This window comes from Ceratotherium simum, chromosome 8, assembly GCF_057802395.1.
Source record: "Ceratotherium simum simum isolate JZ-2026a chromosome 8, ASM5780239v1, whole genome shotgun sequence".
NCBI lineage: Eukaryota > Metazoa > Chordata > Mammalia > Perissodactyla > Rhinocerotidae > Ceratotherium > Ceratotherium simum.
The window spans coordinates 31,990,960-32,017,152 of record NC_141907.1 but is presented as its reverse complement, the minus strand read 5'-3'; the positions used below and the strand labels follow the sequence as shown (position 1 = coordinate 32,017,152).

The 26,193-nt window shown below is 43.3% G+C and overlaps 1 protein-coding gene and 1 pseudogene across 3 annotated transcripts in view; both read right to left on the bottom strand.

The window, feature by feature from the left end:
• Nucleotides 1-18,249, bottom strand: part of KLF3 (KLF transcription factor 3) — a 32,191-nt gene extending 13,942 nt beyond the window's left edge. The window contains exons 1-2 of one of the 3 annotated variants that reach the window (XR_015552904.1): nt 17,104-18,249; nt 7,257-7,352 (exon numbers count right to left, since the gene is read on the bottom strand). Coding sequence is in view for 2 of the 3 variants with exons in the window: in XM_087434183.1 (XP_087290309.1) it covers nt 7,257-7,352; nt 17,104-17,172 (165 nt within the window). In the remaining variant the exon portion in view is untranslated. Of the gene's footprint in view, nt 1-7,256; nt 7,353-12,665; nt 14,011-17,103 lie in introns of those variants that run through there. The other 2 variants (XM_087434183.1, XM_087434184.1) reach the window with 2 other exon arrangements.
• A 2,729-nt stretch (nt 18,250-20,978) lies between these two features.
• LOC147916425 (uncharacterized) lies at nt 20,979-22,971 on the bottom strand (annotated as a pseudogene).
• Nucleotides 22,972-26,193: the final 3,222 nt, after the last annotated feature.

Below are 26,193 nucleotides of genomic sequence, written 5' to 3'. Positions count from 1 at the left end.
GTGCCCACCTTCCTCTACTTTATATGGGACGCCGCCACGGCATGGCTTGCCAAGCAGTGCGTTGGTGCGCACCCGGGATCCGAACCGGTGAACCCCGGGCCACCGCAGCGGAGTGGGCACACTTAACTGCTTGCGCCACTGGGCCAGCCCCGCCTTTCTCTCTTATAATATCAGAATAACCTAACTCTTAGCTACCAGCTTTAAATATAAATCAATCATAATAATCGTACACTATGTACTACCCTTGGCCATGGGGTTCACTAAAATTACTTCTATTCCTTAACTAAAATGAAAAAAAATTCTTGGTTGTAGAATGCTTTTTTACAAAGTAAACTCAAGCCATTTTCTTTACTTGTAGGCATTTCAGGGAAACTGAAATTTTTAGTGATAACATATCAAGTCCGCCTGCAGAAAACTGTATTTGAATGTCTTATAGTGAAAGGGATAAGCAACATACTGTGCCTCTCTTCCAGCTCTAAAATCCTATGCGTTTATGATTCTGAAGCAATACTAGCTCAAGATACAACCCAGAAAACCCACCAATGGGGCCTTATAATTAAACAGCTTAAATGCACTGTTAATTTCTGAGCCTCCCCGGCCCCTCCAGTGAGTTATAAATAACTCTGAGGTAGCAGTGCTTCCGACTGGAATTACTGGTGAGATCACACCCTTTCCTCACTAGATGAAATCTCCACCTGGCTATGCATCAGAATTACTTGGGCTATTTTCAAAACTCAGATGGCCTGGTCTCTACTCCAGGCCTACTGAGCATCAGAGTATCAGGGAGTAGGGGGCCAGGCAGTATTTATCTTTATCTGGTTCTGATGTCAGCTTCTCATCATTAAGATTATGTGTTTTGGGGGCCGGCCCCATGGTGTAGCGGTTAAGTGCACACGCTCCGCTGCTGGTGGCCAAGGTTCGGATCCCGGGTGCGCACCAACACACGACTTGTCAGGCCATGCTGTGGCGGCGTCCCACATAAAGTGGAGGAAGATGGGCACGGATGTTAGCCCAGGGCCAGTCTTCTTCGGCAAAAAGAGGATTGGCATGGATGTTAGCTCAGGGCTGATTTTCCTCACAAAAAAAAAAAAAAAAAAAAGATTATGTATTTTCTTCTTCTGTCCTTTCTTTCTTTATCCATATCATCATAATCTGCATAATCTCCTAGAACAGATTCCTGCAGTCTGGTGCACATCTCTCTGGGGATACTGAAGATGGTTATAGATGGTACAGGATGAACAAACAGTGCTTTAAAATAGTTATATGTTTATTTATATGCATAAGAAAATACTGTTTTGTTTTTTTTATAGTAGTGATATAAAGTTCCCTTTTAAAAGACATTTATTATGTTAAAAAAGCAATTCTATAAAAGAGAGCAAGAAAAATTACTAACTAAATATCAGAACTGCAGGTACTAGGAGGATATGGCAAAACTTGCTAGGGTGGTATTGAATGCTCACCTTCCAGCAGGTAGTGAGGTTAAAATTAAAACTGGATTCAACGGGATAACCTATGTAATGAGCTTAACACACACTATGGTCCTAGGAGTCCCTTCTCTTTCTTTCTTATACAAGACATGTGCACTGTATGGGCTTTGATCCTCCCAATCAGGGCTTCTCAAACTCTACTGTGCAAAGGAATTGACCTAGGGATCTTGTTAAAATGCAGATTCTGAATTACTGGGGAGTGGCCCAAGGTGCAGAGACCACCCTTTCAATAGCACGGCTCTCAATGATAGAGATATAGAATAAAGATATGAATTTTTAATATTAAAATTTGGTAAATCATTTAGATACAATTTAAGGGGAGAAAAGAATTTTCACTAATAATACTGCTTAAAAACAAGGACATGAAGGATATAAAATCAGGAAATACAAAATACATAATATATATAAAAATATTTTGTTGTGTTTAAAAACAGCTTTGAGTTATGTACCAAGGATCAAACAAGGAAAAGACTATTTCTATCTTTCTTTAGAACCAGCACACACAGGTACACTACAAGGTGAGAGGCCCAAAACATACTGTGATATTAATATTAAATATATGTAAATTTAAGTATTAAAATAGGCAATATTAAAAGAGGCACAAGGTTCACTAACAAAAAAATATTACAAATTATGTACAAGGAGGGCTTAAGGAAGTAATTAAATACAGGGGGAAAAAAGATTTCTCCTAGTTCTAAAGTTTAACCTGCTTTACATAATTCTCTAAAGGGCAAAAGCTCTGATATTAGGAAAAAAAAAAACTTCAGGAAATGGGAGGCAGCATTAATTGTTTCTACTCACCAAAATGTAGCTTCTCCCTTATTTTCAGCCCTATTCTTCAAAGACCTCCCTATGACCTAGATTTTAATGCCAAGTTATTGGCAGCTAAATAGTAAGTTAAATGAGGACACACTTTTATTGCTGTGATTGCTGGATTTTTCTATCTGTGGGGTGAGTTTAAGGAAAGTAGGAATTTAGAACTTGGGAGATTTGCAAATTTAATAATATTCTCAGGTTTCTCAAGCCATAAAGAAAGAGAAAGACACACATAAAGCCAAGTTTTGTAAACATCGCCGAGAGTCTGCTCTCCAGGGAACGCTCCGTCCCCTACACGGATGTGCGGTGTTTGTATGGCCACAGGGCTGAAACTAGTGAGATGCATTTGGACACACAACTGAGTACACAATTAACTATTTCCAGTCTGACTGCCTCACAAAGGGGTGAAGAAATGTGGTTCCTCAAACTGTCTCACTAGCAAATTTCACAGCAATGTTGAACAGAACCTTCTCTAAGACAAGCTTGCTTTAATTATTTGGGTGGAGCACACCAGCTACTGCAATCAGCTTGCAACAATCTGGTTCTCCACAGCGTGAGGACTGATACAGGGCTTGCTTGAGATGTGTGCCTTGGGTGGGTACACCCCAGTAATAGTTGCTTCCTCTCTGTTCCAGATCATTTCTATCTTCTAACAAAGCAATGCATATAAGCTTGGCTGCACTGGCCCCATATCCAAGTCAGAGGCATGTGTTGAGAAAGTGGAAAACGTGCCTGTGGCCACTGATGGACATCCGGTGTCCCATGGGCATACTGCTTCCCTGAGGAAGCCCCCTGTGCTGGAACAGAGCAGCCTGAAGACAAGACTGGAGTAAGGGTCTCCCCACCTCCCGACCCCCACTAGGCAGTAGTAATGGGTTTACTTTTCAAAAAGATCTGTTATTAAGAGACAAGTTCTTTCCTTCTGTTGTAACATGCAGTCAAGTGTTAGCACCTCCACACCGTGTGTGTTTATTTGCTGACTGCTTCCTCTCACTAGTATGGGAGACAAGGGCCTGGCAAAGATGCTCGATAAATACTTGACGAACGAACGAAGTGAACCAACACAGACTCTGAGCAAGGTTTTACAACTGACAAGGTGAAGGATAATACCAATTTTTTTGATTCTTGAAAAAATGATTTTAATTGTGACAGGGCAAAAGACACAGGGTTTGAATAATTTTCCAAAGCTGTCACTTTATACTAAAGTGAGAATTTCACTAGTTTCTTATTTTACTGCGAATAGTTTAGGTGAGTTTTCCATTACGAGTCTGTTGCAGTGGATGGAATGACTACACAACATGGATGAAGTCTCCATTTCACTATTCCTTAGTATGAAAAAAAGGTGAACATCTGTGACAGGGCGATGGCAAGTCAAAGGAATCTTCATACCAAGGGTGGGGTTCCAAGTGCAGAAAGGCGTGGTGCATTTATAAACACACTCTCTGGAAACAGCAAATGTCATGCCCCTATGCAAACAAAAGTAGAAAGCTCTCTTTCTACTAGGCTCAGAAAAGTCACGAAAAGTTCCACAGGAGAGGAACTACTGATTTTAAGCACTTCTCAATCTGCAAGGAGTCTGTGAGATGACAATTTTCATTTAGAAAAAGAAAGAAAAGAAAAGGAATACATTTTCTTCAAAAGTAATTTTCTTATAGGAATAGAATAAGAAAGAATACTTATTATTTTTTTTGTGAGGAAGATTAGCCCTGAGCTAACGTCCGATGCCAATCCTCCTCTTTTTTGCTGAGGAAGACTGGCCCTGGGCTAACATCCGTGCCCACCTTCCTCTACTTTATATGGGATGCCGCCACAGCATGGCCTGACAAGCGGTGCGTCAGTGCGCGCCCGGGATCCGAACCTGCGAACCCCGGGCCGCCGAAGCAGAGCCTGTGCACTTAACCACTGCGCTACCGGGACGGCCCCAATAAAAATACTTTTTAAAAATTTGTTTTCTTTCTCATAGCCTGAATTAAATTCTTTAATGTTCAACCTTCTTTGGAAATGTATTGGTAAAAACAATTCCTTCACATGTGCATTTTATAACCATGTGCTGTCTCATCTTTTACAAATTATAATCTCCAATTTTACAAACTAAAAAAAAGCAGAGGCTCAGGGAGCTGCTGGTAGTTTTGCCAACATCACACTGATAGTAAGTACCAGAGATCCACAGCACAGGGGGAAGGAGGGTCTACAAGGCTCCCCGTTCTTGAAAATTTTAACAGGAAAATCCGAAGCCTTACCATTTGCTCCAAAGCACAATGGTCAGCAGAGGACGGTATGAAGGCTGATATTTTGGCAAGAGAGAAATGACAGTTCCTCACTTTCTCTAAACTACTATAGAAAATCCCAGAGGCAGACTCTTCTGCTGTGCTCTCCCTTTAAGAAAAAGGGGAGGGACGGGGGAGGATAAGTCACTGTAAAATATTTTTATTCATATGTGGAATTAAAAAAATCTTACAAATGTTAGAATACTGACCTGAAAAACCAAAGAGGTCAACCTTCAGGTCAAAGACAGAATTAAAAAGAAAAAGCAATGATAAATTAGGTTTAATACACTCCACCTATGCAGGCAGGAAAGAAGAAATATGAAGATTTAAGAGTGGAAACAGGGCCGGCCCCGTGGCTTAGCGGTTAAGTGTGCGCGCTCTGCTGCTGGCGGCCCGGGTTCGGATCCCGGGCATGCACCGAGGAACCGCTTCTCCAGCCATGCTGAGGCCGCATCCCACATACAGCAACTAGAAGGATGTGCAGCTATGACATACAACTATCTACTGGGGCTTTGGGGGAAAAAATAAATAAATATAAATGAAATGTGGAAATTCCATTAAATTTAAAAAAAAAAAAAAGAGTGGAAACAAAAGCTTTTTACTTAATTTTATTAAGTAAAATAATCATAACACCCTACTCCCCAAATGTTGCAGTTAACTGAGGTTTCACTGAATTAAGAAAAAGAAACTTCATGGTAAGGAATGACACTAACTTTTGGTGAAACAATTTAATTAAATTCTATAATAGTTAGTTGAAGCTGAAAACTAGAGCGTGAAGGAGAAAAAGACCACTAATTGCAAAAATACCTCTACATATTTTAACTTCGTGTATTAATATAAGTTACAGCATTACAAGTATAACTGTTACTTCAGATTCATTTTATTTCCATTTTTTCAGTTAAGTGCATTTCCTTGCACTTAATTATATCATACCAACTTAGCAATGTGGATCTTCATTTTAGCTTTAAATTAGGCTCCTGAGCCATATTTTCATGCTTGATTAAAGGCATTGGAAGTATACTGAATAGTAAAATGCATCATTGATGGTTCTGCATCATTTATAAAATTAATCATATTCTCCAGTACTAAAAACCCATTCACATTAAGGATATAATTAATGGGGAAATTTTATACCTTAATTTTCCTCCAACGTGATCATGCAATAGTTGGGGGAAAGGGGTGGATGAAAACGATGACAGCACCGAACAACATTAGAAGTCAATTTAGTTTTTTGATTAATAAAGTTCTTATTGCTCAGTTATTACCATATTCAGACACTCAGTTATCCAGTTATCACGCTGGAATGTAAATGTTATTTCCTTAAAGCCACTCTGACTTAACTTTTCATTGAACACAGTGGTAAACACTTCACTGGCTTAGTAATATCCACGGCAACTCAGTTCCAAGGGCCTCAGAGTGACCTCCATGTCTTGTATAAACATTTTTGGCAGAAATCTCCACAGCCAATGCATAAGGATGATCTAATTTTGCAAGCGTGTCATTACCAACCTTCAGATACACAACTCAGGCCAAGTTTTCCCCCTTGTGAATATTTTCCAAGCTCATGGAAGAAAAGAGCAAGACAGAGTGGGAGCGTTGCCTTAATATTTCATATTCACTAAACCAGATCCCCTCAAGTCTAAACCACTCCCTGCTTGGAAGTCAGACACCTTTCTGTTGTCACCCATGTCCCATCTCCACAGCACTAGCGTTGTACCTATATAAACACCTGGACTAATTACTAGTCTCCCGGTGGCTGAAAAGCATCTAGTGGGGCCTGGCTTACGAGAGGGGTGTTAGCGCTAAGGTGATGAAAAAGACAATGAACATAATTCTCTCTCAGCCTCAGACTCTTCCAACTGAAACGAAATTCCATCCTCACTGCCAAGTTCATTCTTTCGCTAGCTTCTCCTTAGTCATCTCTCATACAGCCATAGCTCCATATGCCTCCTGTCATCCCTTTTTAAGCAAATCATTTTATTCTTAATATATTTTTACATGCAAAAGGACTGAGGAGTTTTTTCTTTTCCAGGCTTCATCTTTTTAATGAGCTCTGTGAAGGACATCCTACATGAGACCCGACTGAATGAATAATGTTTTTCTTCCAGGATTTAAAAAAAAAAAAAAAGACATTCACAAACATTTTAAAGAAACTCTTCTATATCATCGGATTGGTGATCTTAAGTAAAACCACTTTTAAGTAATCATGTTCTTGATGCAGATTTCTTGTAGGTACATTTGGAAACTGCTTCCTAACCATGATAAACATTGCGTACAGGTTTTTAAAACGTTCCTAGACGCACATTCATTTTTAAAAATCAGCCTGGCCAAATCTTTTTTCCCCAAAACCAATAATCCTGAGATCCCAAATGAAAAAACTGGTAACTGAGGAGTTTTTGTAAACCTACCTCTGTCGTGACCAGATTCGCCTGTGGCCCAAGTTCTGAGCTGATCATATCTTGGGGAATGTGGGGCACAGGTCTTAAGGAAACATGGATCCCTTTTATTGAAGGATGCACAGTTGACAGGAGGGTATTTACCTCACTTACTACCAGGGGTGTTGAGAAAAGTTTGCCTATCAAATGCCTGTCAAGAAATGAGTAACTTTAAGCAATAACACAAAACACAATAATCTTATAACCACTTGGAATAAATAAGAAGAGGTGTTTAATTTTGGAAAACTTACCACCGAGACAGGGTCCATGGCCTCTTGCTTGACAGGGACTGGGTCAAACATGAGCATTCTTTTAGTTAAGCCTTCTAGGGTGCTCTGGTGTTTGGCCTAGAAAACAAAACAAGGTGTCCATCTAAATCCTGAGGTTACTTTAAATATAAACTAGTAAAAATAAAATATAATATTCCTCACTCCCCTTCTCTGTTCCTTCTTCTCTCTCGCCCCCGGAATGGCTGGAATTTGTTCCCCTTACCTACGAAAGATGCTATTTTATATAATTAAAAGCAGACTCCATGGTCATAACCAGATGAGAGCCAACTGGCGTTTCTAACTCAAATATATAAACCCTGACATTTCTGGAATATGTACAGCCCCTTCTGAGCAGCAAAGCTTGCTTAGGAGTGCTGTGCAACTCAACAGACATTCACATTACATATGAATGTTAAATATCTTTCCTTTTTTCCTTATGTTCATTATAGAAAAATCAGGAAAAAACAAGACAAGCAAAAAGAAAACCTAGAACCAACTATCATTAATATCTTTGTTTTTATTCTTCCAAACTCTTTTTTTTAAATGGATTATAGTATGCATGCTATTTCATACCCATAATTTCACTTGACAATTTATGGTGAAAATGTTTCTTTTTCAGTAAGTATGGTTCCATACCACCAAATTCAGTGTGTCACTGTGTGAACAGATAGTTTATTTAAATTATCCCTTTTTATTGGGCACTTATGTTGCTTCTAATTTTCACCATTACAGACAGCAGTGAGCATCTTTATACTTATATCCCCTGCACATTCTTAACTAATTTTTAGGTTTAATTTTATGAAGGGGAATTCTTGGGTTAGAAGCACATTTTCCAAAGTATTTGATGTAGCATCCAGCAAAGGTGCTCTATTATTTTCATCAACAGAATAGAAACTGTTTCACAACATTTCTACCAGCAATGGGTATTATCACTTAAAATAATAAAAACTCTGCCAATTTGTTGTTCCAAAAGGCAAACTATTTTTATTCTAAATTGACTTAATTATTGATGTTGAATCTTTTTCATTTTATTTACCATTTACACTTCTTTTGAGAAATGCCTATACTCAGGTCTTGAGCCCCCCCTTCCACCTCTTATTGTTTCCCAAGCACTTTTTATATATGAAGACTACTAGCTTGTATTCACTCCAGTTTCTCCTCATTAGCAAATAAGCCAATCTTTAGCCTAATGTAATGGAAATGTACATTTTGATCCCGTGTGGTCTTTCTCTTCTCTTCTTCTATGTTATGCTCGTATTATCCCTCCATTTCCTTCTGTGTTCTATACTAGTCCACTTGTAGCACTAAATCATGTCAACTGCTTCCTCACATGACAAAATATTCAGTCTGCTCAACATTCACCTGCATTTCATAGGTTATGGAATCACTGCCCAGCTACTCCCCAGATCTCCAACAACCTGCTTCAGGCACCTACTGTTCAAACTTGGTTTAAGTGTTCAACGCTTTGGTTAAAGGCAAGGTCTTTATAGATCACTTTGGTTTAGGTAGGAAAGTGAACAAGTTATAGACTGAGTTCTCCCTGAAAAAGCTGTAGAAGTCCCTGGTTCTAGATTAGTTCCTGTGTTTCAGGATTCAAACTCCCCATCTCCACCTCCATGATAGCAATCCTGTAGTTTGCTGTGCCATGTTCTCGGGGTTATACTAAGATATCCTCAGACACGATTATGAAAGTAATACTGTGTAGTTCTTGTGCTTCATTGCTTTGTTGACGAAGGCCTGTTCTGGGTCTCATGACAACACGTGAATATCATCATTAACTCAACATAAGGCCCTGACTTCAAAATTATATTTTCCTACTTCACAGGACGTATTATAATCTGCGAACACAATTTGATACCAGGCTGCTCAAATCAATGGTGCCACCACCCTCTTATGTATCCCAGCGAGAACAAACCCCAACAGCCAGTGAAAAATGGATGATTTCATAATGAAGGATGAAAACCTCTTTTGTGTCCTGGGATCTATTATTAACCAGTTCCCAGCCTAGCAGCTGTACAGATGGATATGGTTCTAAGAATTGCTGTCCAGTGTCCCATAGCAGACCGTAAACAAAAGATGTGAGATCGCCTGCTTGTATCAATGAGGTCAGATAATTCAGCAGCCCTGACCCATGGCTGACCACCTCTCCCCCAAACCTTTTAAATTTAATTTACAGATTCATCCACTTCACTAGACAGTATCTTGATGCAAATCCTTTAAATAAAAGCACTCATATTCTCAGGTGTATAAGGAAAGGGCCCTGGTCTCGAGACTCAAGCAGGAGATCTGCATCCCAGCCCTGCCAAAGGGCAATTCTTTTTCATACGGAGGAAGATCAAATGAGATTAAAACAAAACAAAACTCTTTTGCCTTCTAAATCATTTATATCAACAAACATGCACACAATTTTTGTATATACATACTGTACACACATCACTAAATTTGTTGGTTCCAACTTCTAGAGAGTAATTTCAGCTGCCTCTTTGCTAACATATCTAGCCTTAGAGGTCAATATCCTCCACTCTTCAAAAAAACTCAGACTACATTCAGTTTAAGAGTTACTAGTGCCTACATGCTGTGTGAGATCTCATATAGGGCCTGGCCACTCCCCAGCTGCTCCGCTGCCATAGCCCCCACACCTCAGGCTGCCCTGCGCCCTTTACTACCAGTACCAGCAGCACAACGGAATTAAGACGATGGGCTCTGGAGTTCCTTTTGCTTCAAATTCTAACTCCATCATCCAAATTATAACTCCAAAGCCGTCCATGACTTTTTCTAATGCCCACAGCAACGACTACAGAATCCATTTAGAGATGAATGACACATTAACCTGCCATATCTTTTATCATTTTTAAGACATTATTTAAATCACTTTTGCTTTTTGATTTTTATGTTTTATCTAAATTTAAGGAAATTAATGCTTTGCAAGACTTGTAATCATAAGAGAAAAAAAGTCTAATACAAAGCATCCATTCTAACCAAACCTGATTGATTTTTATGAAAAAAAGAATTGTAGAGGTATGTTTATTTGTTCAGAACTGTACCTTAAGAGTAACTCAATCATTGAAGAAGGGATATTTCTTATTATAGAAGTATTTCAGCGAAGAAATGAAGAAGAAATGCTAGCATTAGAATACCTCGTTTTGAAACTCCTCACTGAATAATGTATCACTGGACAATATAGAGAAAAAAAAGTCTGCAAAATTCAAATCACTATGAACAGCATCAAACTCACTGTCCAGTCACATGTCTAACAGATTTGTTCCCAATTTGGTAGCTTCTAAAATGACTGGTCATACTTTTACTGAGAGTCCAGGATATGGAACAAAAGGATATGCAAAGAAAATGATACACCCCAAACTGTTAACAAGAGCTTCTCCGGAGGGGTGGTGGGACAGCTTTATACACATCTGTGTGCCAACTTTTAAATTTATTAATTCTATAACTAAAACTTTTAGTAAGAACAAGAGAGGGAAGCTAAGCTAAAAAGGAACCAAATTTAGGAAGAGAATCAAATACAAATCAGGCTTTTATTTATTTGCAGAAAATTTCTATACTCCGTACCTACTCCGCCTATCTCTGAATAGACCACTTTGCCACTAGTTTCGGCTTTGCCTGGGGGTTCTGGTCCAGCATCAGAAAGGAGTGAGTGAAATGTCTCCAAAGTACCTTCCGTAGAGCCGAGAAATAACGGAAGCACAGGAAGAATGAGGGTCCCTAAACTTAGTGGCCTTTGTTACCCATGGGCAGCTCAGTGCGCTGGGGATATTAGCATCATTTTACAAGAATGCTAAATCTACAAATGCTGCAGAAAATCTATTCCACAACAGTGACAGCAATCTTAAGTAGAACCAGTAGGTGGCACAATAAAACAGGTATTACAGACTAGGACACGGGCAGAAAACTGAGTTTGCCAGCATCAGGGTCTTTAAACCTAGCAGGTTTTAACCAGGCTCAGGAATTCTGTTAACCATTTTTTGTGGGTATCACAGAGATGAGGAGGCCCCAAATGTGGTTCTGTGTTTTCTTACAACTACTTTCCAACCATAAACACGTTTACATCTTAGTTGTATTTAACTAGCTTAGCAGAAATACATTGTAAACTAAGCCATCCCAGGATAATAAAACTGCATTTAAAAGAGAAAAGGGGCAAAACTGGTTTTAAAAAAACTTCTCAGTTATCGAGGTGCTTAAAAGCAAAAATATAAGAACATCATCATTGCCAAAATAATTTTCTGTAACTGGAGCAAATGTCACCTTCCCCAGCTGTGTTATTTTTGCTAGGAAGGGCCAATACAACTAAATTTTCCTCCAAAAGGAAGAAACAGATTTCCCTTCACACTCTCTCCACTTATATTTCTGCCTTTTCAGATGTTAAAATAAGGGTCAGATTTTGGCCAAAATGGAAAACTGCATGATTATGTATTAAAAAGCTTTGGTGAATCATTTACATGAAGTTTCAGAAGCAATATAGTTCCGTCTCACAGTCCTATTCAGTCGTCTATGAGGCCTCCTCGACAACTGGTTTATGAGGGTACAAATGAGCTACAGAGCTCAGAAATACACACAGCCGTTAATGTAAGAGGAGGTTATGATTTAACCAAACCTCTTTGAAAGCAGCTTGTCTTGAAACCAGAGCATGTTTTATTACAGAAACAACCTTATAAATGACTGCCCCTTCCTTACAAGCATAAGAGAGAGAGAGAGAGAGAGACAGAGAGAGAGAGAGAGAGAGAGAGAGAGGGAATGTGTGTGTGTCTATGTGAAGCAAAGTTTCTGGGTGATACAGCAGGATTTGCCTTTGACATTCTCCTGTCTTATTTCCCTTTCTATGCCCTTTCCATATCTTTCTTTCTTTAGATCCTCAAAGGGTCCCTGCATTATCCTCCCCCAACCCAGCCTGACTCGAAAGCTCCAAATTACCCGCCTCCCTCAAAGCAAATCTTCGTTTCCTAGCTGACCTCAACCAGGTGTAAGGAGAAAAACAGTATGATCAAACCAACACACCATCTGCAAGCGCCTTTTTTTTAACTCTCCCGAGTGTTCGGGTGTCAAAGGAGGAAGCATGTTACACATTACCTTCCCCCACCCTTCACTCCCCAAAGGAACTTCAGGGAAAAAAAGAAAAAAGAAAAAAAATCATCTATGTGTGTGTGTTTAATTCTTGGTCAAGAGGAGGACCAGGGCAGGCAGGCAACATCTCTGTAGCTAAACTTCCTTTCCAAAGAAACTTCTTTCTTCACTTCTGTGCCCAAACTCAAGAGCTCCGAACGAGTGGAATATTTAATGGCAGTTGCTCTGGCCAGAAATACAAGGGGACAGGCAACAGATGTTCAGTAGGCATTTTTAAGCTGGAGGCTCCTTTTAGAACAGCCAAATGCTGGCACCTACCTGGCAATGCGTCCCGTTCTCATGTCACTCGATGATTTTCACCCACCTCAGTCTTCTACTCTTGGTTTGAAAGGAAAAAATTCCACGGAGTATTTCTAAATCTTTGCCCCTCATAAATTAGATTTGTTATTTTGCATCAAGATGTTTTGTAAATGGGAAAGAAGTTAATTATTTAGTTTCAGATTAAATATAATGATCCAGTGAGCAAACAATCCGCCCTCTCTCCTCTCTCTGCTAACAAGCCACCCAATTTTACTTTCCTGCCTCCACCCATCTGCTCCACCCTATGGAGAGTTGCCAAGGCAAGTCCAACTTGTCCAAACAGGACATGGCTTCAGATAAGATTCTGCCCACGCCCTGTACTTCGGAAAGACCGAGTGAAGCAATAGATTTTGCATGTAAATAAGGACAGGTGCAAAGGTAAGAACCAAGCAGAATCCCGACACACTTCCAGACAGGAGGCCCTGCAAAGCAGGGGTGGGGTGGGGAAACCCAAGCCCATACCCTTTGGGTAAACTCTCAAGTTCAATGCCACCTGTTTAGTAGTGTTTTACACCTTTCTTAAAGAAATTTTAACAAATGCTAATCATTTTCTCTACTAAGGTTACACACTTGTTTTCCTTCTTTATGCTCTTTGACAATTTTGTATTTTAGTTTTAAGGGCAAGCAACCCAAGATCAACTGAAAAATATCTATAATGTGTGACCCTGCTGTGTGCATATCTTGCAAGGCCTGCCTAAGCCCTCACAATGCTCTTCTGTGAAGGGTTATATAATCAGCCCCAGAAGGGCTTCTTGAGGCCACACTGCCTCTCTGCTCGGTGTCCTATCACTCAAGACCCACCCCACTCCACCCTAAGGGGACTCCACCCATGCGGCCCCACCCTAGAGGGCGGGGGAGGCTGGGAGGGACCAATTAGCTCTGGTCAGCAGTCAGTTCCTGGAAATTCCAGCCTGAGCAGGGATGTCAGGAACCTTAAAAATAACCAGAAAGGATCTTCAGGGTGGCGGTAATTCCCTCAGCTCCTGAAGATCCTCCATGAAAAGTTTATCTCATAGGGCCACAGAACCTCTGGATATGAAACCATGAGCTAATACTGCCCTCTCCCTTCAAAAGTAAACAGAAAGAAACAGAAAAGCACTTTGAACCGCTGCTATGTAAGAGAATCAATTCAACGTGTCCCAAACCCAAATCCTCCTCCTTGTTGCTCCTGACTTGAAAGGGCTGCCCACTGCCCCTCACCTCCCATTTGCCTTATTTTCTGGTCATTCACCACAGAAACCTAGAGGTCATCTTTTAAGCCTTCCTCACCAACTTTTCTTTCCATTTCTGCTATTGCCATCAGGGGCCAGGCCCTCAGTGGCTCAAGACTACGTTACTGGGGTTTTTCCTTCACTGGTCTCCCCACCCCCTTCCCTTAGCCCCTCCAATCCATCCAGACCCATTTGCGACCTACATTGCTCAAAGCCCTCTTCTCATCTAGTCTTTTCCAAACTCACAAACCTTCTTCCAATGCTCAAGCGCTCACACTCAGCACCCCCTTCCAACCAGCTTCCCCCCTGCTCCAACAAGCACCCTTCATGCTGGCTGCCCTGATTCCCCCCAACACCCCCCATGCCTTTGTTCATTTTTTGGCCCTGATGCTGGGCAACCAGCGTGGAATGCCCTGTCTCCTTCCGGCTTATCTAAATCCTCCTAACTCTTCAAAAACCAGCTCAAGGCCCTCCCTACTCTGTGCAGCCAGCTGACTGCGCCCTGGTAGATCTGAGGCTGCCTCTTCTTACCTAGACAGGCTGGGCCTTGTAACTTTCCGAAAGGTGTGTGTCAGACCACCACCTGGACTGGGAGCACCTGAAGGGCACGGGCGCCTTACACTTCCTTAGAGGGCTCCCTCTCCACTCCCCAAAGGAGATCAGGCTTGTTCACAAATGAAGCTTTTGTGTCAAGCATAAGCAGAGAATATAAGAGCACTCAGCCCATAGCAGGAGTTCTACAGTCATTTCCCTTTGATGGCAGTTGAAATCTCCCTTAAATAAGTAATAGAGGTGAGGGGGCCTAACCCTAAAGGGAAATCTATTAAACCAAACTTCCTCAAAGAAGTTATTGCTCTTACCCTTAACCTTGCCTGTCATGGGTCCTCCAGAGACCTTCAGTATCACCCTCAAACAATTTATCACCCACTCAGAGAGATCTTCTAAGCAAGTCTAGTGTCAAGGTCTCTACTCTCTGTTTTAAAACCCAAAATAGAAAAGAGACAGAGAGAGAGAGAGAAAAGAGGCAACTGCAGGAGAAGGGTGTATGTGTCTGTGTGTGTGTAACAAACATTAGGTTTTTTTCTTTCAAAGGATACTTCTGTTTACCAAGGAAAGCCAGGAGCTAAGTGATGTCACAGGTTTCCTGCTGATCATCACCACCTTCATGATTGGCAATTTCTAGGTGCTGTTCTTTACATGGACTGTGTCATTTAATGCCTATGAAGTGGTGCTACCTTCCCATTTTACTCACGAGAACACTAACAGAGAGGTCAAGTAATCTGTCCAAGATCACACAGCTGCTAAGTTGTAGAGCCAGAATTTGAATCCAAAGTAGTCTGACTTCAAAGCTGGTGGACTGGGCACCACACTCTACTGCCCCCTGGGCAGAGGACAATGTCACACCACAAACAGTAATAGAGGGATACTGATTTCTGCGAACAAAACTGTCCATGGCGGATATGGAACGCGGGGACAGTGTACATACAGTAGCAGCGATTTCAACTCCTCCCAACTGGCCCCTGCTGCCTACCCTCTCTTAGCATGCATGCTTGGACACAAGATCAAAAGACACATTCTGAAGGCCCCAAATTAGGCTGTTATTCTTCCTAGCCAATGCACCTGCAATTGGTCCATAAAACTGCTGAGAAAAATTGGCAGCTTTACCCAAGTAACTACGGAAATCCTCATAATAACTCTACAAAGGTGGAAGGGTCAGGTCCTCATCCTCATTTTAGAAATGAGGAAATGCAGGAACAGAGGTGAAATGACTCGCCCAAATTCGCAGAGCTGGTTGGAACTGCAGCCAAGAACAGAAGTGTGTCTGCCTGCAGACCCAGGGCTCTTTCTCTTCTGCTTCAGCATCTGTGCTGTGGGATCGGCTTTTAAGTCAAGTCATCTTATCCTGGGACCACACCCCTGGTCCAGAGGGTGTGGGATGTGTGCAGTGCCACACTAGTCCATGTTAGGCAGTGCCATGGGGAGGTTCCAGAGGGCAATTAAAATTTCAGAATGCCTTTTCAGGTTAGATCACTCCAGACCTACTCCATCCTGTGGCGTAACTAGGAATAATGGCTGCACGTAATCTGCTCTAATGAGTAGGTGCTCAATAAATACTTGTGAGATGAATAAATGAATGGATGGCCAACTGCACTTCTCACATGCTGGGATAACATGAAGGGCAAGGGCTTCTGTATGATTGTACAGCAGGTGTTGCACAAGGAGAATCTGCCCAGGGGCCGGTGAAGCTGGCCCGAAAATCATCTTCTAAAACCTAAAATGCAGAGTAAATGTGAAAACTTTGGGAGGCTTGAGACAGAATAACTCCTTTGTTTGGAGAACTAAGCAGAACAGGAACTTGAAGTTACGAATGAAAGTAGTTTTGGGGTACAGAGCTTTGGAAGGTACCAGGGTGTAAAGTGCAAGAACAGATAAAGGAGATTGATTTCAGTGATTAGACTCAAAGAACAGTAGTTAGTAGAAAGAAGAGCATATAGGCCAAAGAAGAAAAACACACACTTGATTCACAGGTCGCTCTCCAGGGTAGAATATCAAGTGGACACCTCAATGTCCACTTGATCTCTTACATCTAGATTTGGCCAAACTCCACTGATCCGGGTTGCGACTAGCTCCAGGCCATCCCTGGAGATCCCCAGGCCTTCCAGAGATGGGCAACCCTCTTGAGCACGTCCCAGGCTAAGGTGGGCTCTTCAGGATCCTCCTGGAAGGGGGGCTGCCTCAGGAAGCACCCCCTTCCTGGCCATCAGGCTAAGAGCTAGACGCAGGGTTACACGGAATGCATGGGCGGAAGGACCACTTAACTGTGCTATGTTCAGTCCCCAGCTCCCCTTAATAATTAGATGGGGGAAATGATAATGTATTCGGTCTGCTAACACAATGGAGTGAGTTTCAAAAAGCTCCAGGAACCTGTTTTGCTAGAGAAAGAACTTTACTATGAAACATGCTGACTGAGGGATTAAAACATACCTATATTTTTTTTAATGTCCCATTGAACTATGGTGACATTCCAGAAAAAGCAGAGCGCCAGTTAAATGGATATTTTTTTTTGCTTTAGGAAAAAACAGCCCTAGTCCTGGTTCAGAAACTGTGTCTACAGCATTGTGTCTCTTTTATTACTACTTAATTTCAAGGAAGAAGAGTTGAGGGGGGAAAAAAAGCAAGGCTACCTCCTGTAGACAATGCTCTCCCTTATCAGGGCAGACTGCTGTCTGGTTTCCTGTCTTGAGCTCTGGCATTACTGCTTCAGATGAGAAACCGGGTCTAAGAAAGGGACAGATCAGGCTTAAAAACGAGAATGATAAAAACCATCATAATCTTTCTCTTTCAACTTACCCCAAGATGAATTCTGACTAGAATATTACGTATATAGCAAGCCAGATATCAATTGTTCTATGATTCTAGGGATTTTTTTTTTAAAGCTAGAATCAACGATAAATGAAACACTTCAGAAAGAAACCCAATTTCCAGAATAATATAATTCCTAGTATTTAAAAGTTGAGGTCGCTTGTATTTACTTTATTACTATTTTTTAAAACACAACTGGATGTGAAAACAGAGTTGGAAGTACCACTTAAGAAAGCTGTTCATTATAGCAAAAATGTTGATTTGGAAATATTAAGAAGGCAAGTATTTAATGGGGGGATGGAGATAAAATGGAATTAAATTAGGAATAATGATTTGCAGGGTCAAGAGATGAAACTATCATTCCCATTTTTTTTATTGTAATTATAGTAACTATCAGACTGGTATAATTTTTTCAATTGCTTAGCTTAGCATTTAAAAGCCTGCAAAAATTTTTTTTCTGATAGAATATGTTAGACCCCAATCATCTCTATTAACCACTTCCTCTCTCCCCAAATGGTGAGGCAAGGATTTGGGGTAAGCCAAATAAAGAGTCTGTCTACCAAATCTAGGTGGATTGTTAACAACTTTGGAACTAAAACAAAAAACGTTGCTTCAATTTGGGTTTACTTATGATTTTAGTTTAAAGGCCTCTTGTCCTACAAGTCAGGTTAATATTTCAAATTTGCTTCCTCGAAAGGAGAAAGGAAAATTCTTATTGAGACTTTCCAAAACTCCCATCTTTTTTCAAGGAAGGTTATCAGTAGCCTACTATTTATTCTAGTAGCTTTTTAAATATCATATTATATATATCCCTTTATCCATAAAGAATGTGGTGGGACATGAAGTTAAAACCAAAGTACTATTATCATCAATTTTGGGGAGGATCGGGTCTAATTTGCTGCCTCAGCAACTCTGAATTAATTCCGTTAGAGAATGTTGTAGATAATCCCTTTAGATGTTAAAGAAAATCCAAAAATAAGTTTAAAAAAAACAACTTGCCAAAAGTTTTTTTCTGATCATTTCTTTAAAACTTATTTTCTGAAGAATCAAGAGAAAAATAATTTGTTAAAGTAGGTTTTAAATAGTTAACCCAGAAATTTGTTAACTTAACTGCCAATACACATACAAAAAGAAAAAAAAGTGTTATGAAAAAGTTGTTATTGTAAAACAATAAAAACAAAAGCATTCTTCTGTTTTCAAAAGATTAGATTAAAATTTTCCAAATTATCATTAAATGAATTTATTTCCAGTTCTCCTTTTCTTTGAGCTTTTTATTCTTAAAACAGTTTGGAAATCAGATCTAGGATACAGTAAAATCTTCACCTTCAAAAAAATTATCCTAGTATTTAAATCTTTGTCTTCAAAAAGAAATAATCCTGCAGTTTTCTCAATGTATCTTATGCTTTGCTTCAACACTTTCTCTAAAGATTTTTTCCTTAAAACATAAGCAAGACTTTTGAGTCAGCCTAGGCTGCCAAGACTGCTTGAGTTCTCCATCCAATGAAGCCTGTGCCTTGAGCGTCCTGTATTAATGTGAAGAAGGGTGGGCCACATCTTTCAGATAATGCTACATCTTCTAAACTGTAAGGTGGTAATCCTGATCCAAAATTGACAGCTTCAGGGCAAAACGCCAATCTGAAAACAAACACGCTACCCACTTCAAAACCAGAATGAAAAACAAACAAACAAATACAACCTCCTTTAGATTTCTAGCCAATATGCACACAAATTTCTTAAAATTACAATTTGGCAATGAAAAATTTAAAAAGACAAAAGTATGTATTCACCCATATAAACATACTGGAGCAAAGGGTGTATGTAAAAAGGTTAACTGACTTCTCATTATGACATAACACAGGCATCTTAAGCAATCGCAAGTGTGTAGAGACATGATAACTCCCAGGGTGGGGATAGGGAGTTTAGGGGCAGGGACCATGGCCTGGTCTGGGCTACTGATCTACCAGAAAACAGCCTGAAACAGGAAAGAGCACACATATGCCACTTGGAATGTATGACGCAAACCCCAGCCTTGAAACAAAGAACAGGAAACAGCTCTGCTGGCTGTGCTGGAGAGAAAGCACAGAGAAACATTTAGCCGGCCCTCCCTGACCCTATATTCATGAGCAGCTGGAGTTTTTTAAGACAACGGGGGATGGGGGTTGGTGGAGGTGTTTGTTCTATGGGTGTGAATAATAACACCAGCTTTATACAGGGGACCTGCCCTATTTACAAATAGGAGCTTCCACATACAGTAAACATCATAAGTGAACATGTGATTTTATCATATACAAGCAGCAGAGACCTTCCTAATTAACACCAGCCTCCCTACAGATTTCTTTTGTCTCTTTCTCCCCCATCCCAACGGCTGGTCCCTAGCCATGACCAAATTCTGGGTTAGGGTAATGAGTATTGTTCAGCCTCAGAGCATCATGAGGACAACGAAGATAGAGTACTGCTGTTAACAATTCAGATTACAATTGGGTTATCCCACCTAACCGAAAATTGGACCAATTTTAAGTGTCCCTTAGCCACAGAACTAAATTCCAAAACACAGAGCGTGGGACATCTAGAGGCAACCCAAATTTTCAGTCTTCAACTGCATAGTTATAAACATTTGCACACAGCTGCACATCTGTGCTACAGGTACACACATCTACAGAAATTCACCTTTTGAGACTGTGATTTTGTTCCTGACATTTCATTTAATCCAAAATTGTTAGACAATCTGTAGAATAGAGTATCAATTTTTACAAGACATCCTAAAATGTCTATTTTCTTTTTGGTATTAAGGTAGTAAAAGCCATTCACAGTCCTTTTCCCATTACTTCTCTTTATTTTGTCAGCCAGGTCTGTTTAACTCAGGTAGGTTTCCATTATTAGAGATTTAAGAATCTGTGTGTAGACATAACTACAGGTAAAAAAAAAAAAAAAAAAAGGCATCACTGTGCCCATAGCAACCAGAAGATTGAGTTTTAATTTAGAAACTTTGCAGTGAAAAAAACAATAGCTTTCTCCAAAGTTATATGGCTGTGTTTTATATCTGACAAGGGTTTATGGTCTAAATAGCTACTTTTCTTTGTTATTCTCACATTAGGATTTTTATACCTGCATTTTCCTTCACACAAGCAGAATGTTTCTTACAGTTTCTCTTCATTGAACTTACCAATAGTACATTAGGCTTTTCTCTTCTAATTGTTCTGCAGCAAACCCCACTGACTGTAGAAATTGAGATGTTTCTCTAGGGAATTTAAATTAATCAAACATCTCACTTCAGTTTTCTGTTAACAGCCTAATGTCAACTAACATACTCATTTGTCCACTTTCTTTAAAAAATAGTACTAACTCCTCAAATTTTGGAGATGTTAATGCTCTCAGATTTTCCCCTAAAAGCAAGTCTTCCCTCGGGTTAGACAGATTATCATCCAGCTGGATTTCTCTTATAAAAATACTCCTCTAATTCATACATAAAACACTCTGAAAAGGACAGCACAAAATTGCTCTGTGGAAAAACTTATAATGAACAACTGCCCTCGTCCCCACTTGATTTTGTTTAATAATTACGGACACTAAATCTAAATGAAGTCAGATTCATAGCACTTCATCCTTTTCCCCATGTACCAGACTCTTGTGAGAATTAATATATTTAAAGTGTCTTGGGTGATATTAACGGAAAAATACGTCCTGAGTTAGTAACAAATTCAGCATAAAACGTTTATTTTAGTGAAATACAAAATGAGCAATTTCCAATTTCCTTTTAAAAGTAAGTCCCATTCACATGTCCTTCATCTAGTATTATTGTATGTTGCCGTTCAATTTAAAGCAGAAAAGATTCTCCCTGTTATCTGCCAAAGAAGTGGCTTTGACAATTCCAGGTATTATCTGCCATCTCCAAGAAAGCCACTCTGAAACGTTAGGTAGGTCCCAAGGGTCCAGGTCCAGGGATCAGTCCCTCGCTCCCCACCCGGCTCGGGTCCCTAACGCCGCAGGCAGTTGCTTAAGGCGCTCTCCGCCTCCAGCCACGCTGCAATCCTCGCTCCAGGCACTGCGGCAGGTTCTCTCCGTGCCCCCGAGGAGGGCTCTCCAAACCCGGCCAGCTCTTTTCTCCTGCCCCCGAGGATCCAGACGCCCTGGCAGCTCTGGGTTCCAGGACCGAGAATGGGATGCTGCCTCCAGTCCCAATTGCCCTAAGTTTCTTCCCGGAGGGCCCGCGAGGCTGCTCCAAGTTTGCTCCGGCGGGCGAGCGGCCGCGCGCACCGTCCGAGGAGGAGGGCGGCGGGGGGCGCAGGCGGAGGGCGGGGAGGGGGAGGGCGCGGGAGCGGGGGGTGGGGGACCAGGAGGGGGAGGAGCAGGAGCGCGCGGCCTCGGCTCTACCTTTCTCCAAACAACGTTGCCACACGCGGAGAACACTGAGATTTCTGGGGCTTTGGAGGGAATCGCGAGCGGGCGGGCGGGCGGCGGCCGGGGGACCACACAGGTGAGCCCCCACCCGCGCCCTCCCCGGGGCCGCGGCGGGCGCTGCAGCCCTCGCTCTCCGCACCCGCGGATCTTCACGGTGGCCCTCCCCAATCCCACACTTTCAACTGCTGACCCCGGGGGCCCCCTCCCCCTCGCCCCCCCTCCGCCCCCACCCCCGGCTACGAGGAGCTGTTGCACTTTCCCAAGCCCACAGGCGCCCCCACCCCCGCGCTGCACCCCCCAACCAATTCACTGCGCGCCCCCCCTGAAAAAATGAAACCGGACGAGCCGAAAAGGGGGGCAGCAGGAGTCGGGCCGAGAAGGAAAGGTGAGGGAGAGGGGACTTACTTTTCGAGGCGCGGTGCTGAGCGCTGCAGACGAGAAATAAAGGCCCGGATGCGGGCTGCCTTGGACCCCGCGAATGCAGTAATGTCAGCGCTCCAGTCCGGGCGCAGTGGGCGGCGGCGGCCGCAGGGGACGGGGACGGGGACGGGCGCGCGTGCGGCGGCCGCTCGCGCTGCGCTCCGGTCGGGCCCGGGCTCCGCGCAGCTCCGCTCCTGGCTCCCCTCTGGCTCCTGGCACCAACTCCGGGCAGTCACATGACGCCGGCGCCGCTCGCTCTGCGAGCCTCCCGGGGCTGGCGAGGTAAGTAGAGGCTGGGACCCAGGGTGGGAGGGTCAGGGAGGGGAGAAGGAGCCGCCGCGGCCGCCCGGGCTGGGCGGGTCCCCACCCACTTGGGTGGAGGCAGCCGCCGGAGGGGTCGACCGAGTCACTCGCGCAAACACGCACCCCGCCCTGCGCCCTTCCCCCGCCACCCCCGCCTCCCGCGCCGCCTCCGCCCCGCCCCGCCCAGTCACCCGGGGACGGCCTGACAGACACGCATTATTCCCCGGAGCCGGGCGCCGCCCCGCCGGCCCAACCTGTCCCGCGAGGCGCGCCGCGGCCGTGGGGCTGGGCGTGCGCGGCGCGGCCCCCGCCCCGGAGCCCCCGCCCTCCGCTCCCCGCCCGGCCTGGCGCGCCCGGCCCCGCGCCCCCGCCCCGAGGCCCCGCCCGCGCCCCCTCCCTGCGCCCTCCGCCCCCCGCCCCGCCCGCCCCGGCCCCGCCGCCGCGCCGCCGCCCGAGCCGGGGGGGAAGGAAGGGCGGCGCTGCCCGCTCCGGGCGTCACGGGGCTGCAGCCCGCTGCGCCGCTTCCAAAACACACAGCCCGGCTCGCGGGGGACCCGGGCCGGCCGTGACCATCAATCAGCCGGCACCGGCGGGAAGGGCGGCCCCGGGCGCGGCGGGAAGGGCTGGGCCCCGCGGCCAGCGCGGCCCCTCCTGGGCCGCGGGCTTACGACTCCCTTAAAGAAAAAGCAGGAAAAGGCACCGGTGGGGAAGGAGCGGGTGGACGCGGGCGGATACGGGAGAGGAAGAGCGGCGGCCAAGGGGAGGGCAGTTGAGGTGACAAACTCTAAAATGGTCCTGAGTTTCCAAGGTCATTCGACGTCCTGTTAGCGCGCCCTTTCTTTGTGCCCTGGGGCGCCGGTCCACCTCGTCGCCCGTCCCAGGCAGGGGCGGCCCAAGTGGCACTCCCCGCCTCCTAGGACTTCTCTTAGAAGGCCGGGAGAGACCCCCGAAGCAAACTTTCCACGGGCCGGGCCTGCCACGGAGCGAAAAGGCGACCGGTAGCAGCGGCATTTGCTCAGCCGGGCCTGCCTGAAAACTTGGCAAACTTCGGGCCGGATCCTCCCGCCCGGAGGGAGAAGTCGGGGCGAGCTGAGGGCTCGGCCCGGTGACCTTTCATTTCGTGTCGCTTCCCTGGGACGGAGCGCCAGCTTGCTCAGTGGCCTTCACAGCGATCGGAGCGGGGCGGCGGAAACGCACTTTCCGTCCAAGCCAGGCCCCTTGGAGGGCTTTCTATAGCTTGGTACCCGAGTTTAATGCTTTTTGAGTTTCTTTTTTAAACAGTATTAATGTAATAAAGAATACAATAAAAAAGAACAAAGGACAAATTGGTTCAATTGTTTCAGTCCTGGGTAATGTTTAAAAACGCCCCTGCTTCAGTCTGTGGCTTCTTATTGTTTCAAGATGTTTTAAAGGCCCTTGAAGTTCACCATTTCTCACTTTGATGCTTCATGCAGGCATGGTACTACTTAAAACGTAGAGATAAGTGTATTCCGAGCCCCATCATGTAGCTACACAATATTATAAAATTAGTACCGGGTAACCTCAAGCAGTGAAATTACATATTGTAAAAAATGCGCATACATAAAAGAAGACCCAGAACTAACACCGGTTCATGTGCCGCCACGCTGTCCCATAAGATTAATCTTTAAAAGGTAAAGGGGTGAAGGGTTTTTGTTGAATGAATAAAAGACAAATGCGAGAAAGTAAGTTGGATTCGTGTCAATTACTAATTGCAATTCATTGATCACTGACATCATTAAATGTCTGATTGGATGCCTTAGATTTGTATTAGCTGAAAAACCATATTAGCGATGACTGATGTAATTGTTTTGCATTTTGGTGCCTGGCTCATAGTAGGGGCTCAAAAAATATAGGCTTCACTCAAGGGCCACAGAGTGGTGAAAACCTAAAGCACATAAACCATGTTTTTTACATTGTTCAAGTGGGTGTGGACCCAAAAGAAAAGAGTGAAACAGATCTATCTGAGAAAAGTGTGATCCAAGATAAGTAGGGAGTGGCTTTGATATGGAAGGTGGGGGAGGAGAAAAATCATAAAAAAGGTTAATGAACACACTGTGGTCAGTGCCTTGTGGGAGGCAGCTCAAACACAACTTGTACAAAAATGAGTCCATCCAGTGAAGGACACCACCATCCCTCCAGGTGGCCAAACCAGAACTGCTTGAAGTGATCCTTGACTCCTCCCCCTCCCTAGCTGGTCACAGCCCTGTCATTCACTGAATCCTGGACCTCCTCAATCACTACCCACTCCTTGGCCACTACCCTCATCCAGCCTATTGCCCATCCGCTTTGTAGCATGGCTGAAGTGTGGGAAAGGAATTGGAGCAGAAAAAAGAATGCATTTTCTAAAATGCGAATCTAAACTTGTCAATCCCTTTAATGGCTCCCCTCCAGATAAAGTCCAAGAGTTTACCACCAGGGACCTGGCCTCCACCTATCATTATAGGCTCATCTCTCCTTGTCCTCCCCTCCCACTCTTTTCTCCAGCAACACTGAGCTTCTTTCCCTTCTTTTCCTCCAACTCACTTTCCCCACCTCTGGTCTTTGCACATGCTTATTTTTCTAGGTTAACTAGCCTCCTTGCCTTCTCTCCTGAGTCCTGACCTCTACTCTCATTTCCCCAAATTCTATTCATCTTTTTAAATATTGACTTAAATGACATTTTCAACAAAATATATCTTCTCTTATCAGCATCCCTCACGCTACCTTTGGACAGTGGAGGTGCCCTGATAGCACCCATGGTTCACCTTTTTTAACACCTTCTATTTTTTCTTGTAATTGTCTATTCAACTCTTTCTCTCTGACACTGAAATAGAAATTCTGTAAGGCCATGGACCTTGTCTTTTTAGCAAAATTGTATCCCATGGCCCAGATGTTCAATGAATATTTGTAAAATGGATAAATGTAAGCTATGAATTGAGAAGAAGTCATTCAGAGCTAAAGAGTGGCCATGAACTGTACTTTGAAATAGTGAAGAGGGGGGAAGAGGGAGTTCCCCTCACTGAATGTTTTTAAGCAGTAGAGTGAGATGGTCCAGGTGGTGCCTAGGTCTTTTCTTATCCCTAACACTAGCCCAGTGCCTGGCACATGCTTAGGTGTTCAGTAAATCCTGGATACATGAAATATCTCAAGCTTGGTCCTTCTGGTGGCTGCTTCACTCTCGTTCTTTGAGGACCAGGAGGTCAGTCTGGTTTAGGTTTGGGCAGCATATGCTCAGGGAAGGATACCCCTCCCTGGACCCAGCATTGCTGCTCCCAACCAATCATTGCAGTCCCAGTCTCTTTTGCTGGTGACTGGTTGGAAAGTAGATATGTGTCCTAATTCTGGCCAGTGGGACATGAAGGAAAGTGTGCTGGGGCTTATGGAAAATATTTTTCTTCATGAAGAAGAGAAACTCTTGCAAGGATAAACCCCTAGACCTACTTGGAAAGTTATGTGAGGATGTGATGCTTGAAGCTATGGCAGCCATGTTGTAATCATGAGAGGAAAGCAAGGTTTCAGATTTCCATGCGGATAGCTCTTTTTCCATCGTTAGTTTTCAGCTCAAATATTACCTCTTCAGGGATGACTTGCTTGATCACACAATTTAAAATATCCCTCTCTTCCCCACTTACTGTCTAGACATCCTTGTTCCTTTTTTTGTCACTTTTTTTTCCCAATTAGAACCTAGGCTTCATGAGAGCAGGGACGTTGTCTTCTTCACTTCTATTTCCCAAGCTCCTAGAACAGTGTCTGGAAAACATAAGGTGTTCCAAAAGTATTTGTTGATTGGT